Source organism: Balaenoptera ricei, chromosome 13, assembly GCF_028023285.1.
Source record: "Balaenoptera ricei isolate mBalRic1 chromosome 13, mBalRic1.hap2, whole genome shotgun sequence".
NCBI classification, from domain to species: domain Eukaryota; kingdom Metazoa; phylum Chordata; class Mammalia; order Artiodactyla; family Balaenopteridae; genus Balaenoptera; species Balaenoptera ricei.
The window spans coordinates 87,319,381-87,338,952 of record NC_082651.1 but is presented as its reverse complement, the minus strand read 5'-3'; the positions used below and the strand labels follow the sequence as shown (position 1 = coordinate 87,338,952).

General features: G+C 37.1%; 1 protein-coding gene across 3 annotated transcripts in view; it reads right to left on the bottom strand.

The window, feature by feature from the left end:
- The window catches only part of LDAH (lipid droplet associated hydrolase), a 98,344-nt gene that overhangs the window by 73,073 nt on the left and 5,699 nt on the right, over positions 1-19,572 (bottom strand). For all 3 annotated transcript variants that reach the window (XM_059942128.1, XM_059942127.1, XM_059942129.1), the window contains exons 2-3: positions 13,584-13,739; positions 2,582-2,725 (exon numbers count right to left, since the gene is read on the bottom strand). In XM_059942128.1, the coding sequence (XP_059798111.1) occupies positions 2,582-2,725; positions 13,584-13,737 (298 nt within the window). In that variant the 5' untranslated portion in view covers positions 13,738-13,739. The remainder of the gene's footprint in view (positions 1-2,581; positions 2,726-13,583; positions 13,740-19,572) is intronic.

Sequence of the window (19,572 nt, the reverse complement as noted above, 5' to 3'; positions counted from 1 at the left end):
AAAGTGGTAGTAGAAGAAATCTGAGCAACTAAAGAGCTGAAACAAAGTCTGGATGATCCTGCTTATCAAGGGCCTGATCACGGAGAATGGAAACTGTTTTAACAGAGAGGAGGAGATTAGCCAAGATAAATGTAATCTTACATGTGATGCCTTAAAAAGAAAGACACAGGAAGTCTGGGTGGTGAGATAACCTAATAATAAACAATGTAAGTGCAACAGATTTGCTTTAAGCACAGAGGTATTTTTCCATAAGTGCTAGCAAAGAGGCAGGTTCACAGCAGGTACTCAAAAAAGATTAAATTGAGTAAATGGAATTAGGAAAAAAGAAAGCTTAAATTCCATTCTCAAGAGTTGGCATCTGATGTTAAAGTCAATCTAAAATTAACACAGGATTCTGGAACCAGAACTAAAATTTCAGGAAGCTGATCTATACCACGATATGTAAGAATTAAGAGAAGAGATCAAGAGCCAGGGAGTTGTGATGTTCACAGTGAGATGACACATGAATAGTTTGAGCTATGGCTTCAGGAGGGAAAAGAAAAGAGAACCAAATCCCATGCTAACTACAGAACCAAAGAGTATCTATCTACTCTGTATGCACAGGGTGATTTCATTTCTTAAATTCTGCAATAACTACATTGTGTCTTGACCATATGTATCAGTTAACAGCCAAAAATAGGACATGGATAAAAATAGGAATCACCTCTTAATTGTCACCCACTTCTTCAAATAAAAAAATTATTACAATTTAGCTTGCCTGCAGATGTTCATGACTGTGGAAAGAGCTGCCACTTAGAACAGAAACTTCTCCTTTGCTACGCAACAGGATCGAGGCTTCAAAGGGCCTGCTTCTAACAACTGTAAGGTAATACTTCTGAGGATGGACCAAAGGGAAGCTAATAAAACTTGAACAAATATCTAGCAAAAAAAAAATAGCAAAAAAAAAAGAGATAATTTGTATGTTCTACTATTGCTCAGGTACAATGTCATATGTATATGCTGACCTATGCCTGTGATCAGATTTAAAATGTTAATACATAACATTCCCATTCATGATTATATGGACTGAATATTTTTGTCCCCTAAAATTCTTACGTTGAACAACCCCCCTGCCCCCACTGTGATGGTATTTGGAGATGGGGACTTTGGGAGGTAATTAGGGTTAGAGGAGGTCATGAGGGTGGGGCCCTCATGAAGGGATTAGTGCCCTTATAAGAAGAGACACCAGAGAGCTTGCTGGCTTGCACTCCTTCTTGCTCTATCGTGCTCCCTCCCTCTCCCTCTCTCTCTCCCTCTCTCTCTCTGTCATGTGAGGACAAAAAGAGAAGGCAGCCACCTGAAAGCCAGGGAGAGGGCTCTCATCAGAACACAATTATGCTGAAACTCTAATCTTGGACTTATAGTCTGCAGACTATGAGAAAATAAATTCCTACTATTTAAGTTACCTAGTTTATGGGTTTTGTTATGGGAGTCTGAACTAATACAATGATAAAAAGTATAATGTAAATATTAAAATTATTAAAAACCTCCAGTATTTGTTTTTTTATTAACAGATTTTATTTTTTAGAATGGTTTTAGAGTTGCAGAAAATTTGAACAGATTAGTCCAGAAAGTTCCCATATCACCCACCTCTTTCTCCCTCCCTACCCACACATGGTTTTCCCTATCATTAGATGCTCAATAAGTACAAGAAGATGCTCATACCATAGGAGAGGCATACCAGAACCAGGGGCAAACTAGGCAATGAAGCCATAGCCACCTCTCTCCCACTTCAGATTAACAAAGCGGAACCCTTAGGGAATGCCCACACAGAAATTATGTTTTTCTTTTTTCCTCTCATCTCACTTTTTTTTTTAGAAAAGTGAACATGCTAGAATACTCATGAATCAGAAGCAGGTAATTTGCAACTCTGTGGTACTACTTCCTCCATTTAAAGCCTTCCAGAAATTTACCATGTAAAGTCCTAGTTCTCCCTTCAGCTTTCAAGGTTCCTCCCAATCTGGCCCTGCCTAGCACTCAAGTACCTACTGAATCTCTCTTCCTGCTATGTTAATCCTTCTGCCTATTATACAGAAGGCACCCACCTCCACCCCTCAATTCCAAATTCTACTCAACTGTTAAAACTCTTTTACTCTCTCCTTTGTTTACTCCTTAAGTATCCACATGATCAGCAGGCCAGAGTTTATCACTTAATCACTCTCTAAACATGAGAATGAGAGCTTCTTTAGAGTAGGAACCATGGCTAAGGACCACGTCGTCTTATACTACTTCACTCACTGTTCCTCTTAATACAACCCTGGAACTATAGTACATGATCGATAAACATATAGTTGGTTACTAGTTGGTAAATACAGATGGCAAGTCCTAGACAAACTGTTTGATCTGCCCAAACTTTTAAAGAAAATTACCTGCAGAATGATTAAAATGACCCCCCAAATCCTAAAATTACCAGAATGTGGCATCATGGGCCCAATGACACAAGTGGAGGTTTCCACTGGTATAACTCTTAACCTTAGCAGGCTTTCTAGAAATATGAACACCCATTCACTGTAAAGGAAAGCAGATGTTAACAAACACATACCATCTGAGGTTGTAAGAATCTTCTTGTCTTTGGGGGCCAAGGCATGCCCAGCATGACTGATAACCCAAACTGGAAAGCGTCTTTTTGTTGAAGAATACAAAGCCTTTGCAAATGGCACATAAAAGGCAGAAAAACCTGGGTTACCTAAGAAAAGAAACAGACTTTTAGATTAACCAAAGCAATAAACTCACATAAGACAATGTGCTGACTGAAAAAGAAAGATCTATTTCTCCTTATACTTCCCTAAATGTTACTATACAAATGTAGTAACATTTACCCATACAACTCAATTTTAATATCTTTTATACCTTAAGTCTGGGAATTATCATTTAGAAAATTTCTGCTCCTGCTTTGTTCTCCAACTGCTTCAAATAAATTCTTCCTCCATGTTCCTCATCTTAATAAGTGGAAGCACCAATCATAAATCAAATACTCAAGTCCTAACAGCAGGAGTCATTCTTGGTTCCTTCCTGTTCTTCACATCCAATTCATCAATAAGTCCTGTCAACTCTGCTTCCAAAATACATCTCAACTTTGTCCAATTCTCTCCATTAGTGTTATCACTTCCCACTGGGTTTCCCACAACAGCCTCCTAACAGGTCTTCTATCTACTCTTGTCCCCTGGGAATCCATTCTTCAGGGTACCCAGAGAGATATCTCCAAACCTCAAATTGAATCACAGCAGTACCCTACTTAAACACCTTCCAGTGGTTTCGCATTGTCTAAAATCATTAATACTGCCTGTCAGCCCCATCAAGGTTTGACTATGATCAGTTACCAAGCTGCATAAAAACCAATCAGTGTCAGAATCATTCACAAAGAAAACTTTAAGGAGTCTACTAATTGTTTTCTGGTCATTTATCACAAGTACTTATATTGTAGAGATGTATAGTTTGATCTTTGGGGGAAAAGACCACCAACTAATACATGTAGATTTTTCTTGTGTATGTACAGAAGGTATTTTTGAGATGGGTTTGCTATAAAGAGACAGAATGAATAAATGATCTTTTTTAAAAATAGTCAATCTGATACATCTTTGGGGGAAAAGAGTGAAATGGTGTTTTCATCTTACAATCATCATCTGTATAACACCTTCATAAATACTAGTCCATTTCCACCAATATCTATTTCTCCAATCAATTTATCTATTTCTTCATGCTGCTAGGTTTTCTCCTCTTTGCAATTACATGACAGGGTTTTGCTGTACTGATGTAACCTCTGCCATCCTTGTCAAATTTTACTGATTTCTTCTTCATTGTCTATATCTTTTAGTTTCCTAGATAAGCAATGTAGCAAAGTGGTTAAGGGCATAGACTCTGGAGCCAGACTGCCTGGGATGGTTTTCTTACTTTGCCACTTAGCAACTGTGTGACCTTTGGCAAGTTATTTAACCTCTCAGGCCTTGGCTTCCTTGTCCATAAAATGAGGATAATAATCATACTACCTCATGTGAGAACTAAGTGAACTAATATATGTAAAATACTTAAACACTGCTCAATACACTGCTTGCTGTATAAATGTTAGCTATTCAAACTTGTCATCAGTGTCTAGCCATGATGGTAACATATGAAGGCCTTATCACCCCTATTGTTACTTTGCTTCTGTTGCATTCTGACCTAGTGACTCAAGTTCCAAATTCCTTTTTGTGATGGTGCTAGTGTCATCTTTGTTAAATAGGTGAAGACTTCCTCAAATAAAGTAATGTGTTCTTTGGTCACCTGATTAATTGTCTGCTGTGCAGCTAGAGAAAGAAGGGAAACAGGGTGTGTATCAGCACAGAGTTACTGTAACATCAATGGTGGATGTGATGGCACTGTTTCATGTTTTATATTTAAATCTTCAGTATGGTTAGAATATTCTTGAGTGTAAAGTACAAAGCAGTAATCCAGTTTCTTTTCAAGTGAATAGCCAAGTGTCCCAAGAGCATTTATTATATTACCCATTCTTTCTGCATGGATTTGAAATGTCTTCTGATCCAATACTGAATTCTTACATTTGTTTGCTACTTCTGATTCCAAATAATTCCACTTATTTTTTCCTTTTCTTCTCTGCCAGCACCATACTGTCTTGATTACTACATTGTGTTTTTTTGTTTGTTTGTTTGTTTGTTTGTTTTTTAATGTTTCAGTAACTGGTAGGCCCTTAGAATTATTTTCAACAGTTTCAATTTTTAAAAATTTCTTTGGAATTCTGATTGAAATTTTATCTCATTTATACATAAGTTTAGAAATATTTGATATTTTCCACATTACTGAGTATAACCTTCTAGGAATGTGTCATGTCTCATATTCAAATATTTTTTGTCTCTCAGTAAAGTTTTATAGTTTTCTTCATAGGACTAGAAAATAATAACACTTTTAAGTGCTATAACCTATTACATGCCAGGCAGTATTTAAGTGTTTTATATATATTAACTCATTTAGTCCTCACATGAGGTAGTACTATTATTATTTCCATTTTATGGGTGAGGAAACTAAGAGAGGTTAAATAACTTGCCAAAGGTGTTACCAGTGTTATCATACAAATGATAAGTGCTCAATAAATATCTGAAGACTGAAAGAACATAAAAAGTAAATAATACTGAATTTTGAAAAGAACATAAAATTACCTAGTCTAGGATCTTCTGCATACCTTGTTTTAGTTAATCTTACAACAGCGCTATAAAGTAGCTGACATTATCACCAAGGATAATGAGTGGACAGCCATTATTATTATTACTATTATTACTACTATCATTGCTATTATGACTACAATTATTATTACATTTTTAATTTTTTAAGTTGAATAGATTTAACATGTAGCATTCTGTAAGTTTAGGATGTAGAGAGTGTTAAACTGGTTTAACTTTAAGGAGAATCCAAAGATAACAATTACATGATTTAGACACAATAGTTGCAATGACAGGATACATAAAACCAGAATAAATGAGTACTAGATAATGGAACTGCTAAAAAACAACTTTTTCTCTCTATCTCCGGGTTTAAGTCTGAGTTCTTTCCCTTAATGACTGTAAGATCTTAAGCAAATCCCCTTAAACCTTCTGATTTACTATTTTATTACCATGAAGTAAATGATAATGCCAACTACTCCATGTCCATTTATTCCATTCACTACTATAGCTTCTTTGGAATACAGTAAGTCCCCTACGTATGAACCTTCAAGTTGCGAACTTTCAAAGATGCGAACGTGTCCCTGTATGCCAGCTGTTGTACTGTATTACTGTACTTTTCAAGGTACTGTACTGTAAGATTAAAACTGTTCTCTTTTTTGTGTGTTTGTTTTTTATGTGTTATTTGTGTGAAAAGTATTATAAACCTATTACAGTATAGTACTATATAGCCAATTGTGTTAGTTGGGTACCTAGGCTAACTTTGTTGGACTTAAAAACAAATTGGACTTAATGAACGTGCTCTCAGAACAGAACTCGTTTGTATGTAGGAGACTTACTGTATTCTTTTAGTTATTTTTTTGTAATTTATATTCTAGTAGGAGAATATATACACATAACTAAGTAGGTAAATAAGATAGTTCAAGAGTGTGATAATTTCTATGAAGGAGATAAACAGGATCATATGATAGAGAAGGGACAAGATTAGGATGGCCTGAGATAAATGTCTGAGGAGGTGGCATTTAGCTATAACTCAAAAGATGAGAAGAAATCCACCATGTAAAGATTTGAGGGAGAAGAATACTAGGATGGAAGAATAGGTGCAAAGGCCCTCAAGTAATAAAGAGCTTGACTCCTGAAGAGAGTCCACATTGGCCAGTAGCATGGAGATCCAACTTACAACAGAGACAGAGGTAGAAAATATAATGCAAAACATTTAAATGTCATTGCATACTTCACCACTTAAATGTTATGGCTTATGTTACACTTTATGAACCATGAACTAAACTTCCTGGTTAGGACATCACAGAGAAAATTAAAAGGGTCTTGTTTATACAACTAAAATCAGATATAGATGTATGTATATATATCTATCTCCAGGTGTAAAGATGTTCAAAAGCATTCCAATACAGAAATGCAAGTTATACCTTTTATCAAAGGATATCAAAAGGTGTTATAAACACATGCTTGAACATACACATAGTGAAATGCCTAAGCAACGTATAACAGAGGCTGTGGTGATCATCTCTAGACCCTGACTGCCAATAAACCCTTAACTACTTAACATTGCAATTGTAGACTTATGCCTTCTAGTTAATCTTGTAGGGGACAAAACTTCCATATATCAAGTTAATGTGGCATGGCATCTAGAGAAGGTTGTCATGTGGACAGAACTTTGGGCTTCTCCATGGAGCCTTCTCTGCTCCATCTCCAATCACTGTACTCACAACACAGGACATGCCACATGATTCCATTATCCCCATATGACCACTTGAGAATTATAATGATTCAATATGTTCTATACTGAGTTCTCATATTGCCTCCCTTTGCTTATTTCACTACTTAAAGGAAGTCCAAGGATGCTATTAGCAGAAATTCTACAACAAAAGTTCATTGGAAAAGATGAAACTAAATTAAAAGCTACTCAATCTGTGGCTTCCAATAAATAATTCCTCATTATCATTACTAACTTAAAAGTGATGAACTAATTTTGCTATGTGTATAAGCAAAGTGATTTAAAATACTACAAGCAGCTCATGCAGCTCAATATCAAAAAAACAAACAACCCAATCCAAAAATGGGCAGAAGACCTAAATAGACATTTCTCCAAAGAAGATACACAGATAGCCAACAAACACATGAAAGGATGCTCAACATCACTAATCATTAGAGAAATGCAAATCAAAACAGTGAGGAATCACCTCACACTGGTCAGAATGGCCATCATCAAAAAATCTACAAACAGTAAATGCTGGAGAGGGTGTGGAGAAATGGGAACCCTCTTGCACTGTTGGTGGGAATGTAAATTGATACAGCCACTATGGAGAACAGTATGGAGGTTCCTTAGAAAACTAAAAATAGAACTATCATGTGACCCAGCAATCCCACTCCTAGGCATATACCCTGAGAAAACCATAATTCAAAAAGAGTCATGTACCACAATGTTCGCTGCAGCTCTATTTACAATAGCCAGGACATGGAAGCAACCTAAGCGTCCATCAACAGATGAATGGATAAAGAAGATGTGGCACATATATACAATGGAATATTACTCAGCCATATAAAGAAACAAAATTGAGTTATTTGTAGTGAGGTGGATGGACCTAGAGTCTGTCATACAGGGTGAAGTAAGTCAGAAAGAGAAAAACAAATACCATATGCTAACACTTATATATAGAATCTTAAAAAAAAATGTTTATGAAGAACCTAGGGGCAGGACAGGAATAAAGACACAGATGTAGAGATGGACTTGAGGACATGGGGAGGGAGAAGGGTAAGCTGGGACAAAGTGAGAGAGTGGCATGGACTTATATATACTACCAAATGTAAAATAGATAGCTAGTGGGAAGCAGCCGCATAACACAGGGAGATCAGCTTGGTGCTTTGTGACCACCTAGAGGGGTGGGATAGGGAGGGTGGGAGGGAGACGCAAGAGGGAGGAGATATGGGAATATACGTAAATGTATAGCTGATTCACTATGTTATAAAGCAGAAACTAACACACCATTGTAAAGCAATTATACTCCAATAAAGATGTTTAAAAAAATCTACAAACAATAAATGCTGGAGAGGGTGTGGAGAAAAAAGAACCCTCTTGCACTGTTGGTGGGAACGTAAATTGATACAGTCACTATGGAGAACAGTTTGGAGGTTCCTTAGAAAACTAAAAATAGAACTATCATGTGACCCAGCAATCCCACTACTGGGCATATACCCTGAGAAAACCATAATTCAAAAAGAGTCATGTGGGCTTCCCTGGTGGCGCAGTGGTTGAGAGTCTGCTTGCCAATGCAGGGAACACGGGTTCGAGCCCTGGTCTGGGAAGATCCCACATGCCGCGGAGCATCTAGGCCCGTGAGCCACAACTACTGAGCCTGCGCGTCTGGAGCTTGTGCTCCACAACAAGAGAGGCCACGACAGTGAGAGGCCCGCGCACCGTGATGAAGAGTGGCCCCCGCTCGCCGCAGCTAGAGAAAGCCCTCGCACAGAAACGAAGACCCAACACAGCCATAAATAAATAAATAAATAAATAAAAATTTAAAAAAAAAAAAAAAAAAAAAAGAGTCATGTACCACAATGTTCATTGCAGCACTATTTACAATAGCCAGGACATGGAAGCAACCTAAGTGTCCATCAACAGATGAATGGATAAAGAAGATGTGGCACATATATACAACAGAATATTACTCAGCCATAAAAAAGAAACGAAATTGAGTTATTTGTAGTGAAGTGGATGGATCTAGAGTCTGTCATACAGAGTGAAGTCAGAAAGAGAAAAACAAATACCGTATGCTAACACATATATATGGAATCTAAAAAAAAAAAATGGTTATGAAGAACCTAGGGACAGGACAGGAATAAAGACACAGATGTAGAGAATGGACTTGAGGACATGGGGAGGGAGAAGGGTAAGCTGGGATGAAGTGAGAGTGGCATGGACTTATATATACTACCAAATGTAAAACAGATAGCTAGTTGGAAGCAGCCGCATAATACAGGGAGATCAGCTTGGTGCTTTGTGACCACCTTGAGGAGTGGGAGAGGGAGGGTAGGAGAGGGAGGGTGGGAGGGAGACGAAAGAGGGAGGAGATATGGGGATTAGCTGATTCACTTTGTTATAAAGCAGAAACTAACACACCATTGTAAAGCAATTATACTCTAATAAAGATGTTAAAAAAAAAGTGATTTAAAATAAAATGTTACATCAGTCTATCAGAGATGGACTAAACATAAGGTCTATAGTGGCTTAACAATCTTTGAAATACTGTCATCCTAATTTTCCCCACAGTATAAAAGGACTAGCTCCCCAAATAAAATACAATTTTGAATTCCGCAAACTAAAGAGCAGCAAGAGCCTACAGCTTGCACAAAGCCCAAGGAAACGGGCCAAGGGCAGGAGGAGAATAGACGGGCAAACATAAAAGAACACCAGGAAACAAAATGATCTGAAAATGTCAAAGCACTATAAAACAATGACACTTAAAAAATAAGTGTTTTAAACTTCCCTTTCTCCTCAGTGTCTTCAATGAATGCTCCTTCTATCTCTTCACCATATCTTAAACCTGGCTCTCCCCTATGATGGACTCTCTTCCTTTCAAGGCCCTGCAGAAAAGACCTCACTATTCTCTAACACTTCGTATACCTCAATGAGAGCAAAGGCTTTTGCAACACACCACTCCTAGCACCTAATACCAATGAGTGAGTGAAAACACCTCTGAGTGGGGAAGTATAGAGTGGGCTGTTTGCTCCACTTATAGTTCATCCTACTGTAAGAACCTCTCCTCCCCTAAGATTGAAGCCATCTGCTTCCATCTATCAACTTTCTAGTCATTCTCACACATTCCCTGAAAACCTTGACCCTTAAATGGCAGTTTCACTTGCCATTCCATAAGTTAGGTGATTTCAAAATCTGGGCGGCCTGACTGAGCCAACACCTTTGTCCCATAATTCATTATCTCGATCAAATTCAAAGAACTTCACCTATATCCAATTTAAGCAACTAATTCCAGTAGCCACAGCCTAGATCAGTGGTGTGCATATCAAAATCCACTAGAGGGCTTCTTAAAACCCAGATGCCCCACCCCCAGAGTTTCTGGTTCAGAAGATCTAGGATAGGGTCCCAAAACTTGCATGTGTAACAAGTTCTTAGGTGATGCTGCTGATCCTGACCACAACTTTAACAATGACAGGCCTATGTCTTTTCATTACTCAGAAATGGTTTACATCCAAAGCATCCTAACTCTGATAGCCCTTCTCCAGCTCAATCTTTGACCCTTTTAGACTTCACTCCCAATATACCTGCTATTTGATCACAGCCCTGCTCAAAATCTATCTACTTGTTTTTGGTCAATAATTCCTTTCAGGGCTTCCCTGGTGGCACAGTGGTTGAGAGTCTGCCTGCCAATGCAGGGGACACGGGTTCGAGCCCTGGTCTGGGAGGATCCCACATGCCGCGGAGCAACTGGGCCCGTGGGCCACAACTACTGAGCCTGCGCGTCTGGAGCCTGTGCTGCGCAATAAAAGAGGCTGCAATAGTGAGAGGCCCGCGCACCGCGATGAGGAGTGGCCCCCGCTTGCCGCAACTGGGGAAGGCCCTCGCACAGAAACGAAGACCCAACACAGACATAAATAATAAATAAATAAATAAACCCAAAGTTAAAAAAAAAAATAATAATTCCTTTCATCCTGAATATCTGCTATTTTCAATGCTGACCAATTTCCTTAAGGCCCCAATCCACCCTCTGCCATCCTTATTCTCCACAGATCACCTCAACTCTTAATTAACAGAGAAAACAGAGGTCAGGAGGCAGGAACTACTTTATTTCCTCTGACACACCTTCACACTTCTCCATTACAGTAACCAACGTCACCTCCTTCATTCTAGCCTCAGAAAGATATTCCTTCTCCAGTCCAATATAATGTTTCTAATTATTTTCTCAATCCCACACTCCACCATTGCCTCCAAATCTCCGCTTCATATAATAGCACTTGTCATGCCTATAATTTCAAACTCTCCCTCACTATTGGCAGAGCATATGTATTTTTTATTTTTTTTAATAAATTTATTTATTTATTTTTGGCTGTGTTGGGTCTTCGTTGCTGCGCGCAGGCTTTCTCTAGTTGCGGCGAGCGGGGGCTACTCTTCGTTGCGGTGCATGGGCTTCTCATTGTGGTGGCTTCTCTTGTTGCGGAGCACGGGCTCTAGGCACGCGGGCTCAGTAGTTGTGGCTTGTGGACTCTAGAGAGCAGGCTCAGTAGTTGTGGCACACAGGCTTAGTCGCTCTGCGGCATGTCGGATCTTCCCGGACCAAGGATCGAACCTGTGTCCCCTGCACTGGCAGGTGGATTCTTAACCACGGTGCCACCGGGGAAGTCCCTGTATTTTTAATTTTAATAGATGCTGACAGACTGCTTTCCAAAAAGACTGTTACATCATGGCAGAACACTGGAAGTTTATTTTCAGAATAGGTTAAACCAAAGAGAGATTCTGGATCAGAAGTCTTAGCCCAGTTGAGAACAAAAGCACTACACTGAGAAGAAACACTGAAACTCCAACCTCCTCTCCCTTGTTCAGATCTGAACATTAGCAGACAGGCTTCCATTCCTCAAATAGGATACTTGGAAGATTCCTTCCTGGAAAAGTGAACAATCCAAGAAACAGCTACAGATACTGAAAGCTGGAAATCCTCCAATGAAATGCTGAGTCCCTACCCAATCACCTTAAGGTGAGGATTACCTAAGGTAACCAACCACTCCGTTTTGCCCATCCTGTTGTCATGGTTTTAGTACCGAAAGTCATGTGTCCTCGAAAACGCCTCAGACTAGGATGGCTAGTCACCCTAGGCATACCTGTGGACAAGGCCCACCCCTGAATACAAGCTTCCAATAAATTTTTTACGTCTTCCTCTTAAAAATGAAAGGGTAGTCAAGGATGATCAAACATTTGAGGAAAAACAAACACTAATAGAAACAGAAAAAGGAATGCAGCAAAAACTCTAACAATGCAGGAAGCCAAAAAAAGAGATAATGCACCCACAAAACACATGAAACAGAAGACTATAAAAAAGAAAAGAACACAGAGCTCTGAGAATTGAAGTTAAGTTTCTGGCTTAAAAAGGTCCACCAAAATCCAATGTATGAAAAACAGCCATACCAAGGTGCCTGACTATAAAATTTCAGAATCTTAGAACAAAGAAAAGATCTAAAATATTTTTTTGCTGTGGGAGGGGGGGAGCTTCACATACAAAAGATAAAAAATCAGAATAATATCAAGACTTCTCAAAAACAGTCTGAACCCTGGAAAACAATGAACATGCCCTCCAAATTCTAAGGAAACCACGATCTCCAACCTAGAACTCTTAAGACGTTTTCTGACATGCTAGAAATGTAAAAGACTACTTCCCATGCACCTCTTCTCAGGAAGCTCCTAGAAGGTATGCTCCACCAAAAACAAGGGAATAAACCCAGAAAAAAAAATACGGGATCCAGGAAACAAGGAATCCAACCAGGAGAAAAGTGAAAGGAGTCCCCAGGATGGCCTGTGTAAGAAGCCTAGAGAGCAACCAGTCTAGACTGGAGCCGAAGAACACAGAATTCTGGGAGGGACAGCCCCAAAAAGCAAACCAAAACAAAACAGAAACCCTATTACTCAAAAGCTGAGAAGTTTTTTTCACTTCTGGAGAATAATTTTAGGATAAATTACCGATTGAAACATAGAAAACTAAGCAAATAAAAGGGACAACCATTAATCCAAGGAAAACAAACAAAAATGTACAAGAAGAGAAATCATAATACCCCATAGGCCTAGCTGTGTACATGAGATGATATAATATGATACATATTAACAGTTTCATTTTTAATCTTTAGGCTGATATATATATATATATACACACACATATATTTTTCAAGCTCATATTTTTAAAAAGTGCTTCGAATACCTACAATCAAGAATCTTCCCCTAACATTCTATTGATACTGATCCAGCATAAATCACAAATGACCCAGCTGACAAATCCCAGAATAAATAAATGTTCTACCATAAACTTACAATCATCTTGAAATAAGACAGTAAAAATTATTTAGAAAACTGTCAAAAAATATTATTTGATAAAGTTCTAATTATTCTAAATATTGTTAAGAAATTTTAAAAAGCAGATTATAAAACTACTTATGGCATACATTGTGATTTTAAAAATGTATATAATATATATACTATTAATGCATAGATGACAAACAAAATATCCAGCCACTAAAGTATCAAGGGTGGTTGTTATCAATGGTTTGAGTGATTCTATTTCCTTCTATAAGGATTTTTATATTTATCAAATTCTCTTAAAATCAGAAATAGTTATAACTATCTGTATACAGTCTTCTCATCCAGATTTTTAAACTTACCAGGAATAATGAAAATAAGCAGCTTAGGCCTGTTGGCAATTTGATCGTTAATGAGGTCAGTCCAGGGCCCACATTTTAGAACCTGGGTTTCAATTCCACAACATAGAATGAATTCCTCGTGCACAGGAATTTCTTCCTTGATTTCTGAGTCCATTTCTAAATAAGTGGAGAAGAACAATAAGAAGAGTCACTAAAATATAAAACTTTGAGCCAAAGACAATATTCGAGAATAAAAAAGACAAAATTCAATATACCTAGAAGGAAATGTCACAAAGAGATATGAGAGATATATGACTATTCAGCTATTCTAGATTACAGGATTGAAAAAAAAAATTAAACCACAAGAGAAGAGAGAAAGAGGGGCATGTCTTTGGTGAAATTAAAGACTACAGAGGAGTGTGAATCAAAACAAAAATCCCACCACTCTCCTCTCCAGTCTAAATTGACAATATCCATGGCTAACTTCCACTTTCCCTCTGCTGGAATTCTTGTATAGCTATATGCTCTACCAGTGAGAGAAGTCCCCCTACTTTCACCTGGTGAAGTCTGGTGAAAAAATACAGAGGCTATGGCTGCCCTTGTACTCTCTCAGATAGAACTGTAAAGAGGGACAGTGAACTCCTTGATGAGCTCTGAGTTTTTTCCTCTATTAATCCTCTCATCCCAAATTCTGTATGTTTTTATAAATTATTAAAGCATTACATTATTAAATTATGAAATGGATAGGTGGAAGAAAACAGAATATGAGATAACATCATGAACAATTTTCTGAATAATCAAGATATGTGCAAAAATGCAGTCCCAAATTATTTATATTACCCCTCCACCTCTGCCTTCCCTGTGTCTATCAACACGACCACGTCCCAAACTTTCATTGGTCTTTCTATCCTCCTCTTCAACTATCCTCCTTTCATTCAGAGCCCTCTAGAGTCTAGATTATAAGTACCCTTAAAGCTTTTTCTCCTCTTACCACTTTATGCCAAGCTTGTACTCTGGTCTATCTTGTCCCTGCATTTCCTCAGTGTCTTCATGCTTTTCTGCTCCTATACCTTTGCTAATGGTTTTACTCTGCCACCACTTCTGGAATGCTTTCCCCCTTGTGCCACTTATCAATTTATTGCCTCCAAATTCATCCTTCATTGCCTTCTCTGGAAAAATGGATCTGGGTCTTTTAAATATTTTTCCTCTGCCAACTGATATGATGTTGACCTTGAAGAGTGTACTGGAAGAGAGACACTGCAGGAAGAAGGATTTCTCCCCTGGTTTCAATGTACCCTCTCAGAAGACTTCTGGAGCACTTGTCCCCTCACCCCCGTGCTCAGGCTGTGAGGTCTCTCTAGAGCAGTGACTTCCAACCAGAGACAATTTTGCTCCCAGAAGACATACGGCAATAAATATAGTATTCAACGTCACAACTTGGCATCAGGGGAGGTGTTACTGCCAGCATCTAGTGAGCAGAGGCCAGGGGTACTGCTAAGCATCCTACACTGCACAGGACGGCGCCCGCAACCAAGAATCACTAGCCCAAAAGGTCAACAGTGCCAAGGTTGGAAAAATACCTGGAATGAAAAATTTTCACTTAAAAAGTGGGGTCTCCTTTCAAAATTATATTAAAAATATACTGACTGACTAAATAAATAAAAGTATCATCTCACCTTTTCTTGTGGATTGATTTTTAGTTCACTTATAAATGTCACTGTAGCCCAATCTTTGAAACTATCACAAAATACAGTATATTTATAAAGGTCTTATGACATTTGTAAAGTGTTAGAAACAATATTAGATTTAACTGTTATACACAGTATTAAATTAGAGCACTGACAGAGAGAACACTGGCTAAATTTAAGATTTTCACCACAAGAGAATCCAAAGTTATTAACTGTAATCAACTCATAAATACTTAACTTCAAAGTAAATGACATCTTAGGAGTTTGATTAGCCACAAAGTTAATGAGAATGCAAGTAGATATGAAACTTAAACAGTCTATGAAAATCAGAAAACAAAAAAGTAACAACTCTAAAACACTTCAAGTAAAATACAACTGGGAAACACTGAGTTAATGTATGTATTTGTAAAGCATCTTTTTATTTTACTGCACTCTTATGTTTCTGAATCTCACACAGCCAAATAAAAAAAGTAAAGAAAAACTTTACTTTCTTCCTTACCTAAGAACCCAAGGTAATTCAATGCTGCCAACAATGGGCAGGTTAAGACAGGACAATGTGTTCTAATATATATTATTAAAGGCTGATGGCCCCACCTTCAGCCGCCACCCACAAGCAATTTTAATGATCAGCTTTGATAAACAGCAAGACTTAGCCTGGATAAAAACCATATGTACAGTGTAGATATAATCTGTACAACTTAGGCAATCCTTACTCAGCTAAGCATAGGTGTTCATCTGCTTATATTAATGGGTTTCTAACTTTATTTAGTAAAAGAATTTTTTTCCAATTAAATCTTATACAAACCTAGACAATACACAAAACTGAAAAGCAGCATTTGATCACTATAAATGAGTCCCTCACCATCCAAGTAATGTCTGCATTTTATTTTGGCTACTCAGAATTCTACTTTATCCATCATGTAAGAACTGCACATGATAAAAAAGTTTTTTTAAAAAACTCGTTGCAATGTCCAGGTAGTCTTCAATGAAACTACATTACATTTGAAAAAGAGACAGTAAGATACTTTTCTTTCAAAGTTAAAGCACAAACAAAATCTAAAAATAACTTGTATTATTTATCATGTATATAAGGCAGATAAGGAGCTGCTGAAACTTCTTCAAATGACAAAAATTTTATATATATTATTATCAAATATAAGTTGTGACCTGGGTTATTGTCCCATAGTTACACAAAGCAGAGCATACACTCTGCATGTATCTGCACTTTGACTGGCAATTAATTAGTGGTATTCCTGGGCATAGTACTAAACCTACTTGTAAAGTATTTAGTGACTAGACAAGTGAGGATTAAATTTTTAAAGGCCCAGGGAAGAGATACAAAATTTGTAATTGTTATCAAAACACAATATAAGAAGTACAAATACATACAAAATTGGCAGTGGAAGCTTTATTCCAAGTTCTTTTTTTTTAAAATTAGCCTGGTAGCAAACTTTGACATGCTGGTTATCTCTGTAGTATATTAAATGTTTGGTATATAATAGAAGTGAGTCTAGGAATTGTTTTAAATTAGAGAGGCTTTTTTAGTTTAAAATGTACATTAAAATTAAGTTTGATCCTGAAGTGGGTAGGAAGGTGGGTGAAATAGGTGAAGGGGATTAAGAGGTACAAACCTCCAGTTATATAATAAATAAGTCACAGGGATGTAATACGCAGCATAAGAAATATGGTCAATAGTATTGTAACAACATTGTATGGGGACAGAAGTAAAAAGAGAAATAGACAAATCCACAATCATAGTGAAAGATTCTAACACACCTCTTAGAATGATAGAATGAGCACAGAAAAAAAAATCAACAAAAATATATAAATTTTGATTGACATAATTAATATTTATGTTAACATAATCAACATAACTGACATATATAGAACTCTATACCAAATAAGTGCAAAATGCATATCCTTTTCAAGTGTACATGGAACATTTACCAAAACTGACCATATACTTGGCCATACAGCAAGACTCAACAAATTTCAAAGAACTGAAATAATATAGAGGATGTTCTCTAACCACAGTGGAATTAAGCCAAAACTAAATAACAAAAATAATAAGAAAATCCGCCAATTTTCGGAAATTAAGCAATATACTTCTAAATAACTGATGAGGGAAAGAAGAAATCACAATGCAATTTAGAACTAAATAATAATGAAACAAATAATGAAAATATGATATATCAAAATGTATAGGATACAGACAAAGGCATGAATGTAAGAAAATTTAAAGTCTTAAAATACTTTCTAAAATATTTTCTAAAATAGTAGGAAAAAAAGGCTGGAAATCAATGATCTAAATATCTATCTTAAGGAGTTAGAAAAACTAAATGAATCCAAATAAATAAAATAGAAAAAGTAAAATAACAAAAAATAGAAATTAATGTGATAGGAAAAGAAAGTTTACATTTTAAAAGATTAACAAAGCCAAAAGTTTGCTCTTTGAAAAGACCTATAAATAAATAAACAAACCCCTGAGAAGACACATCAAGAAAAAGGGCACAAATAACCAATATCAGAAGTGAAGAGAAGATATCACTCCAAATTTCATGGACATTAAAAAGATAATAAAAGAATATTATGAGGAGCTTTATGCCAATAAATTTGATGTGGGCAAGTTCTGAAACAAACACAAAAAGGCTAGAAACATCTTTATAGTCCTATAACCAGCAGACATTGAATTCATAACTCCTAGTCCAGATGAGAGTCAACACTTAAGGAAGAAATAATACCAATCTTACAGAGTTGGCCAGGGAACAGAAAAAGAGGGCCCATTTATCAACTTATTTTATGAGGCCAGTAAACTTTGGTATAATACCTAACAAGGGCATTATAAGAAAGGAAACATATGGGACAACCTCTCTCAGAAACACAGATGCAAAAACTCTATTCAAAATATTAGTAGACCAAATTCAGTGATACATAAAGGGTTATACACGACAACCAAATTGTGTATAAATCAGAAATGCAAGGTTGTTTAAACATTCAAAATGTAATCAATGTAACACATTAGTAGAATAAAGGAGAAAGATATATAATCATCTCAACCAATATAGAAAATACACTTGATGAAATACAATACAGTCATGAAAAACTCTTAAAAAAGAAGAAATAGAGGGATTATCTTTTACAGAATCTAAGAATCTATAAAAAACCTACAGCAAAAACAACAACAACAACAAAACCTACAGCAGATATTTTACTAAGGGTGAAATACTAAAAGCACCTCTGAGTTTGACATCAAGACAAGAAAGTCTGCTATCAACACTTCTATTCTACAGTGTACTTGAGGTCTCTGCCAATGTAATAAGACACAGAAGAGAAATAAATATATATAGATTGGATAGGAAGAAAGATAGCTGTCATTAGTCACAAACACCAATATTATATACATTATATGGGTGTTCTAGTTATGCCTGTTGCATTATTCCAAAACTTGGTGGCTTAAAACAACCATTTTATTATACTCATGGATTCTGTGGGTCAGGAATTAAGAAAGGGCATAGCAAGAATAGCCTATCTCTAATCTGTAATATCTGGGGCCTTAGCTGAGGAGACTTTTTACTGTGGGCGGGGGGCAGGGGGCGGGGAATGCACCATTATGTTTATTAGAAGTTGGATTTCAATGTGTGCTCTAGACAGATGACAGAATAAATACCCACACCTTGAGAAAAGGAAGTCCACAATTCATACAAAGTGCTCACTACAGAAAGTTGCTGTGTCAAAATCCAGGCAAGGACCACACTCGGAGCAGCCCCTCCTCTCCCACTGCCCTCAACAAGGGCTGTGCTATGGTTCTTAATTTATTATTTCTTTTATTTATCTTTATTATTATTAATATTATTATTTGCTTCTCCTGTGGTCACTGGTGGGTGTGATATGTTCACTGGGGGCAAGAGTCTTCTGGAAGTGAGAGTCCTCTGGAAGTGAGAGTCCTCTGGAAGTATCTTTATTCACATGTCTGATGACTGATGCTGCTTTCAGATAGGTTGCTGGCCAGGAATATCTATACATGTCTACTCTGTATGGTCTCTCCACATGGACTATTTTGGGCTTGTTCAGAGCATGAGAACTGGGTTCCAAGAGCAATTGTCTCAAGAGTACCAGACTGAAACTGCATCACCTTTTAAGACCTAGTCTCAGAAGTCACACAGCATTACTTCCATGTTAGCCACAAGCTCACCCATATGCAAGGGGAGCAAAATGGACCTCTCTAAATAAGGGAAGTATCATATCATATGAATAGTATGTGGTATGGGAGTTACTGTTGTAGCCAACTTTGGAAAACACAATCTGTCAAAATAGGTTAAACA